This window comes from Cardiocondyla obscurior, linkage group LG05 (genome assembly GCF_019399895.1).
Source record: "Cardiocondyla obscurior isolate alpha-2009 linkage group LG05, Cobs3.1, whole genome shotgun sequence".
In the NCBI taxonomy this organism is placed as follows: Eukaryota; Metazoa; Arthropoda; class Insecta; order Hymenoptera; family Formicidae; genus Cardiocondyla; species Cardiocondyla obscurior.
The window spans coordinates 6,338,439-6,362,097 of NC_091868.1; the positions used below are offsets into that span (position 1 = coordinate 6,338,439).

General features: G+C 44.8%; 1 protein-coding gene across 4 annotated transcripts in view; it reads left to right on the plus strand.

The window, feature by feature from the left end:
- Tfap-2 (transcription factor AP-2) overlaps positions 1-23,659 on the plus strand; it is a 202,420-nt gene that overhangs the window by 30,820 nt on the left and 147,941 nt on the right. For 2 of the 4 annotated variants that reach the window (XM_070657081.1, XM_070657082.1), the window contains one exon: positions 21,419-21,607. In XM_070657081.1, coding sequence (XP_070513182.1) covers positions 21,572-21,607 — 36 coding nt within the window. In that variant the 5' untranslated portion in view covers positions 21,419-21,571. Of the gene's footprint in view, positions 1-11,437; positions 12,523-18,516; positions 19,127-21,418; positions 21,608-23,659 lie in introns of those variants that run through there. The other 2 variants (XM_070657084.1, XM_070657083.1) reach the window with 2 other exon arrangements.

Sequence of the window (23,659 nt, forward strand, 5' to 3'; positions counted from 1 at the left end):
CGAGCGACGTGTCAATACCAGACGATTTCTGTTGGACAGGAGTCGTCACGCGGCACAGCGCGCGCTATTACCCATGTAGCCGTCATATTGATATCTCTTTCTCTCCCTCTCCCCCTCCCCTCTTTCTCTCTCTCTCTCTTGCGTATAACAATGCGTGATCGATACTCGGCTGGGTTTGGATACGCTTTTCCCCGCGACTTGTCGAGAAGCGGTTAAAATATTGCGCATCCGATAATCTTTCCGCTTCACGTTACCATAACCGAGAGTAACTCGCGCAATGGCTTTGCGTTTCATTCCGGGACAATCATTCCTTCGTCATTTCTTCAACATCGACGTGGATAATGTATCAAGGTGTGTATAAGACTTAGCAAACGAACAGCGAGCGCGAACGTTCACAAATAAATCCAATGACTAAAAAAATAATATACCAATAATTATGTGTGCATCATCGACGAATGTCGCAATAGCTGTATTCGTTCGATCGGCGTTTGTACGCTAAATGTACTTATAAATATCTTTAGAATCTTCCTTGAAAGTTTCGGAAGAGAACAATAATCGACTTATCAATTTTTGTCAGATTGACGTGACGGGGATTTGTATGCGCACAATTGCTTAAAATCTTAAATCATAGATAAATTAATAAATTAAAAATAATTGCCCGAATAACGAGATCGCGGCGGTATATTTATAAATAATATTGGAAAATCGTGCGTATTAATCTATTATATTTCGCGGAGCACCGTTAATCCTTCTACTATGGCCGAAGCAAGGGGACTTCTCATGGAACGTATGAGCGCTGTAACCGAGAGGGACACGCTGACTGATTGTGGTCGCGACGATCTTGACGTCGCGCGGGAGAGCTTGTCGCATCTCGTTCAGATTTATTTAAAAGAATAGAATTGATTTTCGTATCATTCATCTCGCAGGGAGAAGCCCGTTCGTTTCTACATCCGCACCTTTCTCTTTGTCATCGGGCAAACGTGCCTTTCGGTCTGTCAAATTTTTATTACGTTTGTTAGAAATTATTTCTAATCGTTAAACGCCGTTGAAAGCACAATTTTGTTGCCGTATAAATTTTATATTTCGTGCGTTGTGTGTACGTTTCGAGATTTTTTGTTAAAATTAAATTAAAAATAATATAAGGCTTAATTTCAAGACGCAAGAAAAATTAATTTCGAGTTATTGAAATATGTTCGACGTGCCGCAAGGAGTAATTTAAATCCGCTGCGGTTTAGTTATCCCACAGTAACGAATGACTAGAATGTGATGCGGCGACTTGGCCTATCTGATAAGGGTACGCGACGCTTTATTCAAGCCGTTTCTGCTCCGTGCAGGTATATCTCGCAGCACATTAAATCCGCCGCCAACGCCAGCGTAGCGCCGGGCAACGTAGAACGGAGTTTGACGAGCTATTAATTTATTGTTTCAAATTATCAAATAACGGTCTTCCACGAAGCGGAGATTACGGCGCGTAGGTTCGCTTTGCGGTGCACCGGACCGTGTGATTACCGAAGTTCGGAGGCTATGGTGCCTCAGACATTTCGTGGGCGCCATTCGCTTCAGCGGACAAAGCTACGAGAATGTGAGAGATAGAGAGAGATAGAGAGAGAGAGAAAACTAGAGAGTGAGAGGAACCAAAAGCGAGAGCGGCAGAGAGAGAAAGAAAGAGAGAATGAGGGAACGTAGGAGATTTGGCGGGGTGCAGCGCATACCGGTAACAGATCTCTCCATTAAAATTGCGTGCGCGAAAACTCCCACGATTTTCGGCTACGTAATTATTACCTGTTATAACTCCGCCGCCGCCACGCTAGAGATCGCCGCGGCCGTCGGGAAGAAGGATATACTGCGAGCCCAAGCATATCCACGGTAGCGCGAGATCTCGTCTCAGTCTTTACATAAGGAGAAAGTTTCGATACACGTCGTACGCACAAGCCCGGTAAAAACGAGTCGCTACGTAGAAGACTCGACGGTTCCCGCGGACCCCAAAGGTGAAACGTTCAGCAAAAGGGATCCTCTCTCCGATTCTTTCTTCGATGGAGGAGGCGTTTGATTAATCTCTATTTTACCGTTTCGTATTTACATTCCGTATTTCGGAGCAGTTTGATTCAATATTTTATCTCCCACTTTTTAAAAAAATATTTATACGTCGTGTAGTTCTGAGATTTTTAACATCTTATTTTTTTCCTTAATCGCGTAACGTTCGTAACCGAACAAAATGCGAAAAGAGAGCGAGAGGGCGAAGAGGGAAAGAGATAATTTTGCGGGAAGATCTCGCGCGGAGTAAAACGCGCTACTCTAATTTGACGCTGCTCACTTGCTCCCATTACCCCCTTTATATGCACGTGTGTACGCGAGATGGACCTCCCGATTTATTTACGAAGAGAAGAAGGAGAATGTAAAATCAGGATTCCGACAGATGGCTCGAATCTCAGACCTCAGGCCGTGAATACGTGGGCAGCGGGGGTGGTCGGGGCGAAGGGAGACAGGTAGGGGGGCAGGGGAAAGCGCGTCCGACCTCACGATTTTACGCCCTCGGGGCGTACCGCCGATGGAAAAGTTGCGCTCCGAGTACTCCACTTTGTTTTTTTGGACCCGTGAATCGTAGCAGCTCGAAATTTCCGAAACACCCCGGCAGCCCCCCCAATCCTCTCCCTGTACCACCGCCAGCCTCCGTATGTCGTAACATGCTTCTCGCGTTTGCGGGACACACCTATCTTCGTGCGAGCGTTACTTATTAAACAAGTTATGCACTCGACGCGTAGTATCACCTCGAAGGCTCCCGGTGATGCTCAATCTCGACCTAACTCGATGTATTTTTTTTTCGCTTAGGATCGCTCCTACGCGTAATATTATTCTCGCGAAGTAGATCTTGCTCACGCGATTGCGTCAATTCGCTGAACGAAATTCCATGCCGTTTACATTACTTAATATTTCAGGAAAAAGAGAAATTTGTGCACGGTTTATTATTTTATGAAACAAAAATTATATATAGGAAAATTAATCTGCAGCTTGAAGTCTCGAATATTAAACGGATTGTAGCTTTTACTTTATACTATAGCGGTGACGGTAATGGCCACGGTAAACGCGCAAATAGTAAAATAATAACAGTTTGATGAAAGAGTGAAATAATAGTGATTAAAGCAATAGCGTTAAGAAAGTCTCATCGCGGCATCGAAGACGTTTATCAGCGAGAAGTAACACGTATCGAGGCAAAGGCCGGCGCAAGTCACGAAACATTAAATTGAAAGAAAAATCGCCGTAAGTGTTGCCAGGATTTTTTTCCCCCGCGTCTACGTCTTCAGAATCTTTCTTCATTTATCGCACAGAATGGTACTCAATTACCAGCAAAGTTTTACAAATCCACTCGACCGAAGACAAAGAGCGGTACTCTCCGCCGCCCCCTTTTTCCAACGTATTTATCCGGAATTAAAAGAAAAGCGTTTTTCTTACGCTCCCGCAGTTTAAAACTTTTTCCTTTTAAAGCAGCGCGCCTCGACGTCCCGCTTCACCCTTGCCTCTCATCTCGGCTCGTCTCGCCGAGAAATAAACGTTCGCCCGAGACGGACGAGGAAGAAAAATACCGGTTATCCAAGCTTTGAGAAAGTTCGCTATTAGGACGATGAAAAGCGTTGTTTTAGCGTCCTAATGGTCGGGATTAAATCGCGTATACGAGAAGCGTGGGGCGTGCGTATAAATCGCGGACCGGCGCGAAAGTTGTCCGGGGGTTTTGCAGTCGTGGGCGATGCGGATCTCCCGCGAAACTCAATGAGCGAAATTGACGCCGACGATCTCGCGGCCGGGGCCGGGGGATTTCGCGTCGTTAACGCGCCACCCTCGATCGCGCTCGTCGAAATATTTTTGCCCATTATCGGGACATGTTGTGACACGTAATAATTCCAGTGTTTAGGCTACCCGTCGTGGATATTAATAAACTGTAATGCGTGCCCTCGCGGAACAGGTTTAGCCGAGTTAGCGATAAATCGAAAGGGGCTCGGTAGGCACTTATTTGGAATTAGCGCGTTGCCGATGCCGGGCGTAAGATACCTACGTCGAATTACTGGTTGCCGAGTATTAAGCGCAAATAAAAGGTAACGGCGTCTACGTGTGTGTGGACGCCAGCTTGAAAAATTTTAATTGAAACAGATCACGTTTTTATACGCCAATTCGCGCTGTTATTATTACATAATTCCGCACGCGTGTAATACCGCACACGTGGGCAAAAATCGTCAGCCGCGAATAGTCGTTTTAATAAGTTATTACCTTTTTCGCGATAAATACCTATAATGACTTCCACGAGAGGAGAGCAAAAGGAGAGGAGCGAGAGGGAAAGTAAGCGGCGGAGAAATCCTTAGTACTCGCGTGCTTACGCAATCAACTCCTTTTTTCTAATGTTGATAAAACTTTCTTTGCCGTAACACGCACTTGATGCCGCATCGTCGACGAGCGTGCCAAGTAATCGATCGACACGCGATACAGTCAGAGGGAAGTACAGATTTTGATTTACGATGAAAATTGGCAGCGTCGTCGGTTGCGATTCACATGCGGCAAGTCGAACCGTCAATTTCAATCATGACGAATCAAATTGTGAGATTGTGAACGTTATTTTGATAAACGCCTCAGGCTGTACTTGATTTCTTTTTTTTTTTTTTTTTTTTTTTTTTATGAAATACAATGAAGCATCACGTGTGTCGCTCTGACAATTAGGTAACAAGAATTCAGAAGCATAGTGGGAGAGAGGGAGGTGGAGGAATATTGAATAATAAATTAAAAAAAAAAAAAAAAAAAAAAAAAAAAACTACAACCAAGTTAACAAATAACGTAACAGACGATTGCGCGTGAGCGAAGCGTCCGATCTTTTTCGTCTCTCTCGTATTTTTCACTGTAAATGTAACGAAGCTCGCATGACGTGGCAAATGAAATAAAGGCGGTTCGTGCTTCTTTCGCGGAACAATGGTCGGGTTACCAGAAACGCTTGTTCTTAATTATAGCGCGGGTGTGCGGCTGGCTGTAGCCGCGCGCGATGCACACGTAGAGAACGCGCGCCGGGCGAGCATAAACAATGCAAGTATCTAACGACGGAGTAGAGAAGGTGAGGGGAGGAATTTGAGCACTTGGCACGTAGGACTCCCCGCGAGTCGGCGTCCAATTACCAGTTGGGCGCGTATCTTCATGGGGAGTCCCATACGCAATTGTTGTATTTCGCCATTGTCCCGCCGTGTGATTGGACCCATTGTTTCTGCTCCTCGTAATTATTAAGCGGAAGAGCCTCCGAAAGGCGCGCAAGTTGCCTGGTCTTTTCTGTTCTCCTCCTTCCTCTTTACGATCGTGAACACTTCGACAATATTTAACGAACGAAAAATCATCTTTTGCGCGGCTTTTGTCTTTTAAAGATCGGACGCTGTATTCGTGTTAACCGTGAAAAAAATAGGCTGTCGCCAACGGCCTATCTGAAACTGTAAACATTACGCTGTACATGAACCCATTACCGTAATATCACGTTAGATTTTTCCTGTCCGAGTAACATCAATCAAAGTTGTGCCAAGAAGGTAATATCACACATGAAGGGGTGCCCCCGGGCGTCGTGTACTTTCTCTCGATCATAGATACTGGCGGCTAAACTAAGAATCGTATCGTCTGTCTCAATGTCGTGACAGTGCGGCTTCACTTAAAAATTGATTTTCTTATCGTTTTATTGATTCATTCCTCGTCGGCGATTAAGAGCACCCGATGCGCGAGTCGAAAGAACAAGCAATCAACGTGTCTGTCGTTATAGAGCAAATTGCGAACAACGTGAAGTCCGATGTTGACCAAACATGTTATTGCTTTTTAACTCTATCGAATCTAGAAAAATATGTTGATCGGAAATCGTTACAATTTTTTTTTTTTTTTTTTTTTTCTTCGCATACTATTTGACTTTTGTTTGAATAAGGTAAACCGCCGATACGACTCGCTTGATATCGCGAAAGCATATTTTCCCGGCGCCTACTTTTTATGCGCACGATGGAAAAGAGCTCGCGCACGTTGTGGACCGCGAATCTGGAAAAATGCAATTCCTACAATCTGTTCTGGTGGCATGCCGGTGTTACGTTTCCCCGGATAGACAGAATATCTCGCGGACGCGGGATGTCGAAATTTCAGTCCGCTCGCCTTTATTTCAAAAGCTTCAAGTTTTTATTTTAGATTTAAACGCACACGTTCGACGAACGTGCAAATCTAGCGAGGAGCTATTTAAAACACTATCGGGAGTTATTTACTTTAACTTTAACAGTTGATGCAAAACTCATCGAATAAAACGCACGGGAAAGAAATGCACGTTGATAACCGCGGCTCCATCGTTTACCGTCGCGAACCAAACTTACAAATATTTAAACCCACTCGTTTGATCCCTTTGATTAATATCCAATTTGAAATAATCGATAAAGTAATCGTATCTGAATTTTAAAACTATTTTTACGGGGCAGGTATTTAGTGCGAATTTGTCTGAGGTTTTTTTTTCCCCCGTAATTTTCTTTTTTTATTTGTTTGGCGTCCCACTTTTTTTGCTCTATTTCGTGAGCGACGCGAAGATGTTCGGGCGACTTGTTCACGATGCAATCGTACGTAACCGAAATTCTGCGGTGCGACACTCACTCCGTATCACATTTCCTTCTCGCCTGAGGCGCCACAGTGTATTATACGTCCACGTAGAATAAAGATCCTTTGACAAAATTCTCCCAAGGGACCCTCTTTAGGGACGGCTATATGGCCACCAGGAAATGACTGAACCGCGTTAGGATATTAAGTTATGTTAAAGGCGTCTCCCTCTCTAAGAAAAATGTGTGTAAGGTCCTCGCGGACCTACGATCGGGAGAATCCTGCTGGCTCAGGGCGATTGCAACTGAATCTCTGAACCATTTTAGTACTTTTCCAAATTATACTTTTCTTCGTATTGTGCGACGAAAATTCTTATCGAAGATAAATAACAAAATTTTTTTAAAGACTGAATAAATTTATATTCCGAACATATTTTTTTCCAGTTAGATGTGCGATTATTCAAAAAAAATTTCTTAATTGCAAATTAGGCGATTAAAAAGATATTGCAAAACCAGTATCTGTCAGTGTTTATCTTGGCCGACAAATAATTATCCAGATATTCTTCGAAAGCGACCGATGGGCCTATATTTCACGAAAATGGCTCGTATAACCAGCGGGATTTGCAAAAAAGCGAAAAATATCAATAATAAAGATATGAGTAACTTTAACGTCAGTTTCTTCGGTACCGGTCGTTGGCTGTAACCAATGAAGACGTAAACCCATGTCTGCGCGTAATTTAGAGTCCTTAAGTCTCAGTAGGTGGTTGGCCACCACCTGGGGCACGAAACACCTTATCGCGCCCACGGCTACTACACCCTATCCCTTCTACTCTTTTTTTCTTCCCGTGAGCAACGGCAGTTCTATTTTATTTTATTTTATTTTTTTTTAACATTTGCCTAATATCGCGACTGTTACGAATATTTTACTGTAAAAAAATTTATTAAACTTAATATAACGTAGTTCAAAAATTTTTATCATTCTCGAAATATTTATGTTCTTCGTAAAATAATAATTTTAATTTAAAAAAATAATAAAATGATGTAAAAATGCATTAGTCGACACGCGTGGACATCGTTGGAAAGAAATGTTTCTCTCGCGACAACCTTCGTGATTGAACAACGTTTGCGCTGTAGGGTCAAGCCTTGCGAGCGGTCAAGCGAGGCCCAATGCCGCGGTCGACATCCGACCTGACGCCAATGCATACGCTGCACCATTACTTTCAATTTATGTTCCTCGCGATCCTTAAATCGGCAAACTTTCGGGGACCGCCCGCGGGGCTCTTCGAAGCGTCTCTAAGATATACAGGGTGTCTCGGGTATTCATTGCGATTTCGTCCGCCTAGGAATTCATTGACCGCAATTTGGAATTGCAGAAAATTAATTCGAACTATTTATATAATTTTTACAGAGCAAATATTGAACGATTTTCTAATTAATTTTAAAGAATAAAATTTTTTAGCTCGTACAATTACGAGTTTTAACAATTTCTGTGTTTGATATAGGTATGAGTGGAGGGTTAGTTTTTTTTAGGCTATATATTTAGGATTATATTTTGTTTATGAATAGATTCAATATCTGAAATTTGAACGATTGACTTTCTGAAATCATGTACATTTCTCACGAATCGCTCTATGCATATTTTACACGCATGCACACGTGCGTGCCTGACGTGGGTACGGGTGGTGCATGCGATCGCTTTTCGGGTAGAAAGCGCGCGTTTCAGAGAAGATGATCGAGCTTGATGATGAGAGGTAACGGGGACGGGAAAGAGGACGGTGAATTGGGCTGACGCAGCGCCAGGATATCGTGCCTGGTGCACACACGTGTCCGCGCGATCACGGTGGGTGAGCTCGATATGCCTTCTCCCCTCGTAACTCTCTTTTCGGTCCGTATTTTTGTGAATTGTACGCGAGGACGTCACGTTGAGAGCATACCTGGGATCTCTGATAAACAGATTTCTGGAGGACCGCGTTTCATACTGCGCTTACTCACGCACGTACGTTCGCGTAGACGAAATCGGTTGAACCGTTGGTTGAGAAAAATAAAAATTTTTAGCGCCCACGACACGCAGAGGAGAGCCAGGATTTTTGATTATTCTTCTTTTGCGTATAATCCGAGAGCGTTTCGGGGTTAACATATTTCGGGAAATTAAGCATGCGAATTTTTGGGGCTTATCCGAAATGAAACGCAATTTGAATGTGTTACTAGTAACTTTAAATGTTAAATGAGATTTACAATTTTTTATTAATTATTTAGTATTATAATTGTATCTTTCAAGAATTTTTTTTTTCTAATTTTTGCATTCAAAAAATTAAAATATATTTCGTCAAGTCCGGTCCGTGAACTATGGAGAAAAGGGTGGGTAGGAGACGCACTTTTTCAAGGGCGTGATTCTCGAGCAGGGTAACTTCCTAAGAAAGTAGAAACTACGTTATGATGCATGCTTCATTTTTCGACACCGCCGGACCAATCGGCGGTGGACGCGCGATTCGGTCGGAATAAGAGAGTTGTCTCTCACAATGCGGTCCCTTCCAACCTGATGGATCGAAGTGAGTTTTGAAAATGTATGCGCACACGGCCAGATTCACAAGGAGGGCTGTAAACCCCGCCTTAGGCCAGGCTCTCGGGAGGGTCCCTTACATTCAGCGCTGAATTTCACCCTACGCTGTCGCCTAAGCGGGAGAGAGAAAGCGAGAGATAGGATTGGAGAGAAGGAGAGAGAGAAAGCACCCTTCGGTACACCTCGTATCGCTCGTTTTCCCTCCTCTCCGTGTCCTCCCTGCCCGCCGCCGCCATGTGTGTACGAGTTTCATGCCAAGGCAGTGACCCACGAACCAACATATTGGCGTTGTTTGAAGAACGAGAATTGCTCGGGTTGCGCGGCCGCTAGGGTTGTTCCCGTGACACACGAATGCCGATCGATCGATCACGGCCACGGATTCTGCGAGCCGTCGTAAATACCGCTTTTTTTTTTTTTTTTTTTTCGTCTGGTTTCGTCGCGCAGTCCGGGTAATAACGCGCGCGTCGCTCGCGTGCTGATAGAGAAACGCCGTTCTAGCGCGCCGTCGAGAGAGGAGACCCTTAACGAAAGTCACGCGAGAACGTTCAAGTGAAAAATTGGCGTATTCGATGGTATAATGACCAACGGTGCCCACTTATCCACAAAGTTAGAGCTTTTAGAAAAGGCGCTCCTTTTTTACACGCTCATTGTAGTTCCGTTTTCTTGCTTCTAATTTGTACCCTAATGCGGAGATCCTTCCTTGTCCCGATTTTATAAATTGTTAATTTATTATACATGATTATACACAGTCGTCCACAAAAGATTTGTGATTACGTGAAATTAGGTCGAACCGCGGTTTCCTGGCTTGATTATACATTAGCATTATTATACAATTTTCGACGTTATTCTATTTCTTTGTTAGCAGTTAGGAATTTTCAACGCGTTTATTATATCGATTATAAGTATCGATGAACTGAAAATGAGATTAGCAAAATAGAAACTTTCAAATTAATTGACGATAAAATTAAAGAAATAAACCAGGAAAAAAATTTAGGCGATTATTCGTAGCTTCTTCGCGTTCGCATTAAGAAAGAGAAAAAGGAGCTCGCCAGTTTACGATTATTCAAATTGCTCTCCCGTCTGCGTGAGGCTGCTTGTCGGCATGTCGGCGAGCGTCGGTACCCTCTCGGCTACGCGCGATTCTAAACCACGAATTTATCCCGCCCCCGCCGGTGCTTCGGCAAGAAGCTCGCCATCCACCGCCGCCTCCGCGGGATTCTTTGATAATTGAGGTCTAGCCGGCGCGGAGTATAAGGAAAGGGATATTTGTTCTCTCCACTTAAAATCGAACCGCCTTGCATTCCCATATTACGCGGCTTTCGTGCCGCTTTTCGCGTCCCCTCCCCCTGGGCCCCCCTTAAAATACCGTAGCGTGTGCGCGCCGCCCACGCCGTATCTCACACAAGTACACACGCGTTACACACGTACGTATGACGATCCGAGACAAGGGTGAGAAAGAGAGAGAAAGAGAGAAACAGGGGGGGGGGGAGGAGAGCGTTCACGCACACGCGCCCGCAGGCCGCACAGATTAAACTCACGCACAGTCCGGCCCCGGGGGCGGCGTGCCAGCTAACTAATGAGAGAGACGAGCGACCGCGATGATAAAGTCTCTCGCCCGTTCCATACTAACGCCCGAATCGTTTCCGCCACGAGAAGGGGCCCCCTTGCCTCCTTCTTTAGGGGCACCGCCGCCGTTTTCGTGGCCAGAGCGAATTTAACCCTCTGAGGACCCCGAAGTGCAAGTCACTGCACTCCTCGAGAATAATGATTGCGCGCAAAAAGAGAAGGAAATAGCAGGGTGCTTTCGACGTTTCTAAATCTTGGACGGATGTTTGATAAATATTTTCTACGGAAAATGTATCGAAAATCGGAGAAGATATGTATTCCGGTATTTTTCTATATTTTTATGAATTTAAAAAAACATATATATATTTTTTTTTTATTGATAATTAAAAAAAAATCTTTAGCTAAATTAATTTCGATGTTCATTTAACATTAATATTGCTGACGTTTATTCTTTGAATTTTATAATAATTTTAGAATTGTTAGTACGTCTAGTTTATCCGTCTACTTTTCTCATAAATGATAATTACGTAATGTTGTACAGTCATTAAATTAAAAATCCTTTATATTATGAAAACTCCCGAGAAAGTCATGATCAAATGAAACACATTGTCTCGCATTGTTTATGAGAGTGCTTTTCTGACAACCTGCATGGAACGCGGATAGAATGTATCGCGAAACTGATGGCTAAAGAAGCCCCACGGTGTGTTTGCTATTTACAATAACCCAGTTTGCCCATTGGACGAAGTTTATAGCCGCAACATACAGCGGGGACAAAGAGATGTCCAGAGAAAATTAGAAACGAGAAAATACGGTTTTTGGTAGCAGGCAGATGAGTCGAGTTCTGTTATTATCGCGAGGACCAATTCTAATTTAGCGCGGTAAATCATCGAGTGAGCTCCGGCTTCTTTTAATACGGGTCCTTACTTAAATCCACTCGAAATAAGGGCAAAAGGAGCGAAGGGACCGGTAAATTATATCGCTTAAACGTCGCGTCGTATTAAAGATAAGTTGTCCGCCGGCCACGCGATAAATTCGAAACAACCGCGAGACGGCGATCGTGTGTCACGCGCGTGGTAGGTTAATCGATACATCGATAGTCCGGTTCCGGTCGTTTCGGAATTCCGATCCGCGAGGAACGTACAGTCGGGAGCGTGTTGTTCGTCGCCGGTGAGCGGAGTGCGGGTTCCCTCCCCGCGTGCCTTCTCAACAGCGGGGCGAACCAATGTTTTATCGCGAATTATAAGTGCCGTCGGGTACGCCGCGGTTGGGCGCGCGGCTCCCGTCCCGCCCGCTCGTTTCGTGTCCGGACAGCGACGTTGGAATTCGCGCGAGGACGGCGCATCCCTCGGCTCTCAAACGCTACTTGATCACGCCACGCTTTGACCACGGGCGATACGGGGAGAAGCCGGGTATATCACGCTTTCCGCCGCCCCGTCCGCGTCCTACGGCATCGAAATTGTCAGGGGGGGAGGAGGGGTGACACGCGGTCATTAGCGTGATTATCGGTACGGTGCGCGTGGTCGCGACTCCACCGTCATCTTGTTTTCTATTGCTACCGGGTATCGCGCGCGCCGGTCGCGACGCGACGCGGCCGCTTCCTGCGCGTCCCACGACGAAACAATCGACGCAGGAGAGAATCGCGACGTCACACATACATGCGTGACACGAGCAGAGGCCGCTATTAGGATCGCCGTTGCGCATCGGCGCTCATCGTTCGCCGCGTTTCCACGTTCCACTTCGCGGGGCATCGACTAATTCGAACGTACATCAGGTTCGGCATAGCTGGAGGGTGAACGCCAGGATGAAGCCATATTATCATCCATGGTAAGCTGCATTTATTATTCTTGCATATATGTATACGCATGTGCGCTTGAGAAGCATCTCGGTCGCGTTTGCTTTTCCGATTGTCGCCGAGGTCGTTTCTAACCTGTCGGCATATGCGAATGCTGAAACGACACGTCCCCTTTCCGCTCAGTGTCATTTTCCGGCGATTTATAACAGAATTAAAAGTATAAGGCTTATTTAATTTGGCTCATTAACGTTTATGTTAATATATCAGTAAAAATTATTAATACATTCGCATGATCTTTATCGTTTTATCGCGTAATTGTTGCAACAAGTGTCGCTGCTTCTTGGAAACCGTTGCGAAATAAATCTGCGATAAAAAGCCGATCATCGATATTCCACTTGCGGACGACGCGAGCTTTTGACCCTCTTATAAAAGTAAAGCCGGGAACTTCAAAGGACGGTCTCGCGCCACTCGCGGATTCAAAGTAGCAAGAAATCACATTTCAAAAAGACCTCACAAAGTCCAGACGTTAGGTAAGCCGGCAATTTGCATGTTATTACCGCGAGGCGTTTGTACTCTCAGGCGGGGGCGGGAGACGAGGCAGGAAAGGGCGAAGGGTGGCGTTTTGCTTCCCCCTTTCCCCCCGCGCGCGCGCGAAGGACTTGTTTATTGTAATTACGAAAGTTTGGGCTCCCGGCTCGCCCTTACCGCGTTTCTTTGTCCGTCGCCCTTCGCGGACTTCGCGAAACGAAGTTTCGGAAGACTAAGAAAATGGAGCCGAAGAAGGCGCCGGAAAATGGACGTTTAAATAAATACAGTTTACATTTTCTTTTTCTTTTTTTTGCTCTCTCTCTCTCTCTCTCTCTACTTTTTACACCGCGGCAAATATTTATTTACCGCCGTTGTTGCGATCGCGACGGGAAAAAAAAAAATCGTTTCAAAGGAAACTCGAGTCTCCGTCGTCGCGTCGTCCGACGATCCAGCTCGCGGGCTCTTGCGCTGTTTTGAGAACAGGCAAGTAGACGAGTGGATTGACGTAACAATAAGGCGAATTACCGCGAGACGTATTACGTGAGGTGCAATCCCGTCGATGCGTGTCGAGGGACGGGAAGAGAGACGTTTGAAAAGGGCCACGAATTTGCCACGCGTTTGAGTCAATAACCGCGCCAGCTTCGTGGTCTGGAGCCCGTGTGCAGACGTGTTTATAGAAAAATCAGCTCGCGATCCTTACATTTTCGGGACAAGAATGGTCCTGGCACCTGACAGCCCGGAGCGCTTGCTACGTGAAAGGATACTCGCAGGGGCGATCCGTTTGCAGTCCCCGCAAATCAATAGGCGATCAATTCGGGGAGTATCCCTTTACGTCTAGGGATCCGCGGATCAGAGCGGATTTATTGATTGAACACTCTATTGATCGCATGATTTTTTTTCTTCGAAGCACTTGAGCGCTATCGAGTCGAAAATTGAAAACGGTTTGATCGAAAGAATTATTTGTCTGTTGAAATAATATAAATTAGTTATTTCTTTGAGAAATAGCTCCTTTTTTTTTTTACCTTTCTATTTTTTAATTATTTTTTTTTTGCTACGTTTAAAATATCGAATGCTATTTTAATATGGAATATCCCGCTCAATAATAATATTAGGAAAAATATATACGCGGTTTGTCGAGAAATATTTAATTATAATATTTTTTTCTGTTATTAAAATGAAATATTAAATATGTATATTAATATGAAAATATCACCGCGTTCAAATAATTGCATGTGATAAAGAATATAAGTTTGATGAATCATGAGCAAGTTTGTCAGGCTAGGACCATGCATAAAGATATGGTCTGTTGCAATTTAGCAGTTATAGATATATCGGTTTTCTCACGATGGGCGCAAACCACTTAGGCGGAGTCGAAGTTACCGCCTCGAATTATTAGGTAATTAGGCTAAGATGGTCCTGGTGACCATCCCGATGATGGAGAGGCACGGTATATGCACGACTACCTACCGATGGATAAACACATGGGCAGATTACACGGCGCTCTCGGCTCTCGTATAGATATATGCAATTTAACTAGTAATTTCGAACTTACACCGGCTTAACTTCGGGAGTAATGACGTGGTAGTTAAATTGCATCACACGAACAAGTTGTGGCGCTATAACGTCACGTCCCCGAAAACAAAATAGGTTAGAGTAGATTTCTTGAGAAATAACGCTCGTAACAGGTTGAATTGCTTTAAAAGACACGGCCGTCTTCTAAAGTGAAGCATCAATTTCGACGGCAAATAGGGAATTGTTTTCCAATAATTTCTGAAAATTAACGTTATCACGAACCCAACTAATCATTAAAAAAATTAATTAACGATACTTTTATTTTTAATCAAATAGATACAAGCATAATTTTTTTCCCTCGAAGATAAAAAAAATAGTTTAAAGCCAATTAGAAAATTTAATATCAAAAACGTTTTTGCGCCGATATTTTCTCTATTTAATTTACCACTATTTTATGAAAAAAAAAAGCGGAAGGGACAAAAGACTTTCTTTTTAGTTCTCCCGAGGAGACTTTAGGCAAAGTCGCAAAATCGATCGCGGGTAATGGCGAGCGAACTCCGCCTTCTCCCTTCTAAGCATTACCGCGAACCGCGGCCAGAGAGGTCGGTAATCCGTGCTATTCTCCGTCTACGCGAATCGCAATTGCGCCCGAAATGCCGCGGCGGTATCGTGTGGCACGAGTGACGACGACTCGTACCACGCGACCGCACTCTCGACCTGACCCCACTCGACCTCACCACTCTATCCGTACTCCACTCGAGTCGAATCGACGGGTCTCGTTAATTGTGCAACACGGCCCCACGTTGTTTGCCGATCTCGCTTCTCTCACCCCTTCCTTCTCCTTGCGCCTCCACGAGCGATTCACGAACAGACCGGCGATGAGCACCGACGGCGGTTCGGCATCAGGTTGTTCCCGGGCGCTAATATAACACCGGCGCTTCTCTTCCTTCTTCCCGATCGAGTCACGATTTAACATAGGCGTGGTGGCGCGGCGCTTTCCAGGGATAAGATGAACGGCTTGACCTCTCTCGTAGCTTAACGCGGACTCTGATCGGCTGGACGCCGCGATCGAGACCCGCGATTCCCCGCGGAGTCGTTCCTCGTGCCGCCGGTCGCGGCTCAAACGCATCGATCCGCGTGACGCGTACGGAGAATAAAAGCCGCGCGGATCGATTAATAAATAAATAAATCGCGGCTATAATTATATTTTAGAATTATATTTTAATGATAAAAGCACACGTTTTCAACCTGTCGAATGTTCAAAGTAAAAGAAAGGAGGGTGGAGGGAAAAAAAAAATGTAGCGAATATGCGATTTCCTTTCGCGAGAACGTTTACGTTTTGATGTTGAATCCCGGTAAAAGAAACGATTAATTTTAATAACAACGGCTGACTCAAATTTGCGTTGGATCGCTTGAATGGTCAATTGCGGGCGCGCACAAATGGATCAGCGAGCGACATGGTGCCCAAGGGCACCGCATTGAGGACCGCGCGCGTTGCATGAAACTGTCATGACATTCGCGGTGCCGACTGAAGGGAATTACATCGAAATGAATCTGACATACACGCGGCGCTAATATACACCGCTTATTATTGGAAATAATCAGTATTTAATGTCGTTAGGTACGCTGGCCGGTGATAAACCGCGTTATACCGTACCTGAGATATTAAAGATGAAATCTAATATGCGCGAGCCGGTCAGTTGATCCATATAAGGCCTTCTGATTGTGGCTGCACGTGACGTGCTCGACAGTACTAGACAACTACGGACTGTTAATTATTGTTCCGAGAGGATGATTGAAACTGATTGTTCCGCAAGACCCTCATTATGTCTCATTCTTGAATAACGCTCCGGTATTGAATAATATAGTACGAAATTCTTGCGAAAACGTTGCTAAATTAATTGCACCACTAACTACGATTTTTCTTTTATCACGTGCAATTATTCATATCGTAATCCATCGGCGTGCTTATAATCACCCTGGCGAGGCAATAATTAATTGATTTTTTATTAATTTTAATAAATTCTTATTCAATGTATCGCTTAATTGACGCGTGACAGATATAAGTTATCAATTTGTATTTTAAATGCTTATAATTCGTTATGTCTTCGTAAATAATATTAAGTATATGAGTTAGAAAATAAAAAAAAATTTTAAACGATACTTTTTGATAAAAGACACGAACGAGGAACTTCGGGCTCGTCTAAAAATCGCGAAAAATTCCGAGAGAGAGGTTGTTCGACTGCTCGTGAAAAAAAATATCGACCGGCTCCGTACACGAAAACACACTTTCCGAATGGCTGCATTCCAACCTAAAATCAGCGGCGCTCGTCACCGTACAGCCACCCCCTTCGCGGGGAGCAAACGAGGTTCCACGTAGAATGCGAGACCAAACGTCGCGCGGGAAGAGGAAAAGGGAAGCCGGTTCCAAAAGGCGAAGGGAAAAAGAAAAGCGAGGGCGTAATAACGCCGGCGTGAAAACTCGCCGAAATCTCCGGGGGCGAGGGGGCGAGGAAAACAGAAGCTGCGTCTTGGCCTGCTCGCAGACACCTTCTCTTTCCCTCCACTTTTTCCACTCTCCCTCCGCCGTCTCTTCCTCTTTCTTCGCTACCTCCTCCAGCCTCTTGTTCCTCCTGCGCCGCTCCCGTTTTCTCCTTGACGGGGGCAAAAGCACGAGTGTGGGACGGGCGAGGAGACGCGGAGCGGCGGCAGGAACGTTCGAAGAAAGAGGCTGCAGCGTGGTAACTCGCAGCAGCGCACTGTGCATACAGCATCACAAGAGAGGGGGAGAATAACAGGGTGGAGGGAGGGTGACAGGGTGGACCAGAGTACGGTAGTGGCGGCATACCCAAGGAGAAACTCGCGAGCGGAGGGTAACGAGGGGAACATCGATCGGTCATGCGCAGATTGCGCCGGCTAGACGCTCGTTTCCTGTGTACGTCGCGCGCGAATGTATCCGTGAATTGCGCGACGCTGCCGGGACAGATAGCAGGGATGCTGCGGTAACATCTCGCGTGAATCCCGAGCTGGCGAACCATCCACGATATCCGCCGGTGGTTGCGTTCCTTCTCACCTTTCCGCAGCTTTCTCTCGTCCCGTCATACGTACCGACGACTTTTCGGGCAGATTTCAAACTCTCCGCGAGATAAATTATGCCGAGACTCCAGAAACAGTCTAGTTTGAGACAAAATACGCGAGGCGACCGAATTAAAAGTAAAAAGAAATTAAAGATTTTGAAATTGATAAGTTTACGCACTCCTCTCTTTTCTTATCGAAAACGCGTGATGATCTTCTTTTTTGAAAGTTCCATAGAACTTGTTTGACTTTAGGCAAGTAATATGAAACCGCTTAATCTAATTAATCTTTGAATCTCGTATTTATTGCTACATTATTTTGTAGAAAAAAAAAAATAGTTTCCTTAATTAATATTTGACATTAAATTTAAGCTTTTAATTAAATATTTAGATTCGAAAGTAGGTTTGGGGCAAATAAAATCTTTCCGTCGCTCATTGATAACGGAGATTTGCGTCGCCGTGTCATTCGCTAGTCTTGTCTGTCTACGCGATCGCTAGCGTCGTTCCTCCTGTTAAAATCCGCTCGCCGGCAGGATAAGCAGCCCCGACATGGCTCGGTTCGCGTAAGTAACGTCGCGACGCGACGCGACGCGTCGCGACGCGCTTCGGGTTAGGTTAGCTCGCCGTCATCCCTCTCCGGCGCCGGCACAGGTATGTGAAACAGGGCCGCGCAGGGTCCGTCGTGTGACTAGGCGGAGGCACCACACCCCCGCGGGGGCAGGCGATAGCACCGCGCCGCGGGTAGCGAAGGCGCATCGTCGCCGAGGCAGGGGTGGCATACGGGGCGGCCGGGAGGAGGCTTACAGGGGTAGGGGGGCGCCGCGGCGCCTCTCTCGCCCGAAGCGCAGTGCGACGTCGCGACGCGCCACGTGCGGTGGGCCAATACACGTTGGGACGCACGACGCGAGATACGGGAAACGCGCAGCGCGACGGAGCGATACGTAACGCGACGCGGCGCGACCGAAAGCTCACCCGGCACTTTCGTCTCTTCCGTGCATTTTCACGCGCGGCACGCGTCATCGTCGGCGTGCCGGGGCCCGCGAGACCACCGGTCCGCCTGCCATCTTCGACGAGTCGTCGAGTGATCCCAAGGTGCGATCGAGTACATACATATACTGTCCGGCGGTACTTACGGGTGAAGGAGAAAGAGAGAGAGGAGAGGCGGACTGTCCGCGAACGCGAGGAAGAGACCAGCGGGGGTGGAGAGGGGGTAAGAAAAAAGAAAAATCACGGAAGGGAGCGGAGGAAGGGTACGGCTGGTCGGTAGAAACGCGAGAGTGAGCGAGAAAGGAGAGAGAGACAAAGACAGTCTGACTGTGTTTCGAATTAGCCTCCGATAATCCGCTTGCGGATTAAGTTACGAAGACACGCGTGTGCGTTCGTGCGCGTCTCTCGACGGACGCATCGCGGAAACTCGTATTTTCGGCTTTTCCGTTCGACGTGAAAACGCAAGTTTCGCCGGTAACCGTCGCCGATGCCGTTGCCGCCGTCCACAAGTGACTCGCCGGGAGATTGAGACGAGGTGAGTCTGCGTTGTATCTCCGGACCGACCGTGGCTTTAATCGTCGCGATGAGCATTGCGAGATGTGCTTCAAAAAAACTAACAAAATAAAACGTACGCAACGATTTCGTGTCCGCGCGAGTGGTCGCCGTAGTGCACGGTAACTTTGGACCGTAAACAGAATTTTGGAGCGTCGTTTCTTGTACGTACACAGATCCTCGGAGCAATATAAAAAAAAACCAAAGCGGTTGTTGGGCCACTCAGAACAACACAGCTACGACGCGGTCGAAAAAATCATCCTGGATATATTTCGCAACTGTTTCCCTTCTTTTACTTTGAGAAATGTGTCGCACAGCAATATCTCTGTCACATCTTACGAATTACAAAAAAGAGAGGCTTCTTTTCTGCGTGTGAACGATCACACACGTTTGCGAGTAACGAAGCGAAAATGATCGACGAACAAAATTTTTTTTTGTTTAATAAACGTGGCGCGGCGTTGTAGAAATTGCGCTTTGTTTTTTAAAATTTCTATTGTAAATTCAGGTGGACGTGAAAACCTTTGACAATAAACGTAAAATTATGGCTGAATAAATACTACAAAAAAAAAATAAAAAAAATGAAAAAAAAATAATAAAATTAAATTTAAAAAATAACAAGGGAATAAATAGAATAAAAATGAAATGACACAAACATTATTTTCATGAAATGTGACGGTGTCTGATTTTTAGCTGTTTAAAAAGCGTTTTATGTTGCAAAAATAATCTTATGTTATTCGCGAAGAATGATTCTCGAGCTTAAGCATTTGTTCTCGAAATCAACAAGGATTACCGTGTATAAAGATATTTTATTTGCATAATGTAAGGTTCATTATTTCGGTCGTAAAGGTTTAAAATTTGAGTTCACGTCTGCGGGAGGACGATACACAAGTCGGATATAGCGATAAACAATACAGACGGCCGGCAAATTGCTGGTCAGATTGACTCGTTTGTTGCACGAAACTTTGTGATGCTAAATAATGAAGTCAACGGTGCCACTGATATTTGATTGCCGTTTGATTTAAATGCGGCGAGAGGAAGGAGAGAAAGAGATTGCAAAGTAGAGAAATATGTGGTTGAAAATATTGTTGTATTTCATGCGTTTAAGTTTAATATTATTTTTTTATTCGAACAGATTTGCATAAAACGCGAATGTATTGGAAGATGCGTGGTGTTATATGCGTTTTAATTTAGAGAATCGAGTATATATAATTGCATAAATGCAAATTTGATGAAAGAGAGCGAGAGAAAAAGCTTTTAATGATAAACTATTTCCTGAAGTTTTACCATTGTCGGCAAGAATTCGTTGACGGATCGGAAACATTGTTTATTAAAACGCACAAATGTTTTTGACCAACGTGAATCTTTTTTTATATAATCGAATGGTTATTTTTTTAGTAGGTTTTTTTTCTGTTTTCAATTTGAAGCGATTTTTATTGCATTTCGGAATTTGAGATGGTTCAGGAATTGTGAGATGCGACAAATAATTTTATTCGTTAATTGTAGAACCCAGAAAGAAAGACTCTTTCTGAAATTCACGTGATTTTTAATATAAATGTTGTAAGACGTACCTTTTTACATTTATATTTCTGGTAAAAGCAATCTTTAAACACCGTTGTGGTAAACTTTCCGAGGTACCGCGAAGTAGATGCTAAGCACAGGCACGAATTAAGTGTCTGATTGCACTTGTAAATATCTTGGAGAAATGCAGATATTTGTATACGTAGAGGTTTACAGCGATGGCGAAAAAGAAGCTAGGGATGTAATCTTCGCTTGTCGAGCGTCTTGGGATATCTTCTCGTTTTGTGAAAGTGTTTGCAATTAAAAAGCGGTCGTGCCACCTCGGGGAGCCGTATTTAACTTTGCTTAACTAAGTTCCCGATCCGTTGACGCGACGCCCCAGGGACTCCGGTCGACAAAAGTAATTCGCATTTTTGTTATCGTCGAAATTTTCGCCAAATCTTTCTGATATTGCCGCCTTCGTTGTCATTTGCGCACATGAAAAAGAAATTCCATAAAGTTTTTTTTTTTTATATATATATTCTTCTTGAACAGATTTGCGAGATTAGTTTTCATTGAACAATTTTTCTTCGTTATTAAATAATTTAGTAATTCGACAATTTTCTTTTTATCAGATAAATTTATTTTTAAATCAATTATCGGTTGATCTTTTTTTCTTTTTTTTTTTTAACTTTCGAATTAATTAGAGTTAATCGTCAATTTGAGATAGATTTTAATACCTATACTTACATGAGCGCTTTTTATGTTTTTTTTTCAGTACAGTTCGCTTCTTCGCAGAGCTGCCGACGGAAAATGCCGCCTGTCGATCATCTTGGAACGTGAATGACAAGCTGGATATTGGTAGCGTGCCAATTGGCGAGGAGTTTCCGAGTACTCTACGAATTTTTCAATCACGGAGGACACTAACAACATGTCTTACCTTGCTCTGGACTCCAACGCCTGGCAGGTAAGTGTTACATCTGTCTCGACGTTATGTTAGCTTTTACGTCGGAATGTTGGCGTTTAGTCAAATTGCACCTCCGCGAGACTTAGCTATAGATAAATAACTGTTAAACATTTTCTAAATGTATAATCAACGAGCAGATAGCGGTAGTTTCTGCCAGTTTCGAGTGGCGTTTCCACCGATAAAATTTTATACGACGTAAGCACAATACCGTTGATAATTATTTTTTTATTTAGCTTTTTTGCGTTAAGTAACAAATGGATATCGCGGAAAAAAATTTTTTTTTTTATATTTTAAAGTAGATATTGCAGGATTTACGGATCGATGTCGATATTATGAACTTGCAGATATCGTCTCGTGTAATTGAATTCTAGCTTCGGGCGGGAAAAAGATTTACACATTGTTTGAGGTATATCCATCTCGGAATCACTCGAATGTGACCGTAAGGATACCGAAATGTACATCTCTCTGTAATTCTCGCGACAGCGAGTGGGAATATTGAATTTGAAGCTCGCGTTACCTTAGCCGAGGTATCAAGACATGTCATCGCGGTAAACACATTATTCTCGTGAATACACCCTGGATATCCTGGCTCCCTTCTGTTGTATGTGACATGAATATTTATACGCGGCGCAGAGAGAGCTACTGTCGCGTATGACCATTTTCAACCTCCCGCTCCCTCATTATTTTATTATTCGAATGTGTAATTCTAACGAGGTGTCTGCGGACGAAAGCTGTTTTACCGAAAATTCGTCCGATTGGTGAGCATCGATAAACGGCCCCCGCTTTGTGTTCCGCGTCACAGACCGACCAAACAAAAATTGAAACGTTATATTTTCACAAATGGAAAAAAAAAAGAAATCTCGCGATTATTATACGCGCGTTAATTAAACGATGGGCACGCGACACGTCTGATTACGGGAGGAACAAGCGTGTGCGTGGATATTAATCGTTCCGCGAAATTACCGCGTCGCGCGCGTAAAAAGCACTTCTCTCGACGTGCCGCTGGATTATTGAAAAAGCCGATTAAAATACCGCGCTGGTAGTCGATCGGACTTCTCGCATACCTTAACTTGCTTTAACCACTTCCGCGTGCGATCCGCCGTAAAACGGCCGCGAGCGAAGCGGGCTAAACGGAGCCCTATTTACCGTGAGGCGTTTCTAATAATCGTAGATCACCGAGGACAGATCAATCTTCTTCCGCGATCGTGCCGCGATCGGGGCCCACCCCATTCATAAACCTGGCCAACCAGACGTCAGATACAGATCGCGGGGATATCGCTGCATCCCTCGCTGGTCAATCCTCCCTTCGTAGACGCGGTCATTACCACCGCAAATTAGCGACAGACTGAATCCGCGGTACTGGCGTTTCGCGTGCAATGCGTGAAACGAGCTTACGCGATTACGCGAGCGTACCGCGCCGAGGAACGACGATGCCGTTGAGTTAAGTAATACGCGCACGCGATCGCGATACTGTAAACGACAATCTTGAAGTTGGAATAGACGGAGAGGTGGCCCTACGTGCAACGGGTCCCTCGCGGGGTCCTCACGGTCGATCGCGAGCTGCATCGTTATCTCAAAGAGGATACTCGCAAACGTCAAGTTCTTACGCACGCGTGGTTATTAGCTAGTGAGTCGCATATGCTATGCGGTTTATTGAGCATGGACGACCCTGCCTCAGGAAAAACTCGTGCGAGCAAATAGCAGCGAAACGAGTGGAAAAAAAAAAATCTTAGATCGGATAAAAAAGTCTGGCGTACTGCGCTTTGGACACGGTATGGCGCGCATTGGTTTTCCCCTTCGCGGCGGTCACGGAAATCATATAGCAACAGCAGGAAATGTAAGTTCTCGAGCATGGCGGATAGCGGAAACACGTTTAGGTAGTGGCCCCGTATTGAATTATGTTGTTAGCCGAGTTCTCGCTAGCTGTGCCTATGCTGTCTGAAAGGCAATCCCGCGGTGGTAGGATAGTACTTGTTCTCGCAACCTTACCTTCTAACGCTTTAATTTGTTCCAATGATAACAAGTATCCCCCGAGTGCTTTCTCGACCGTTC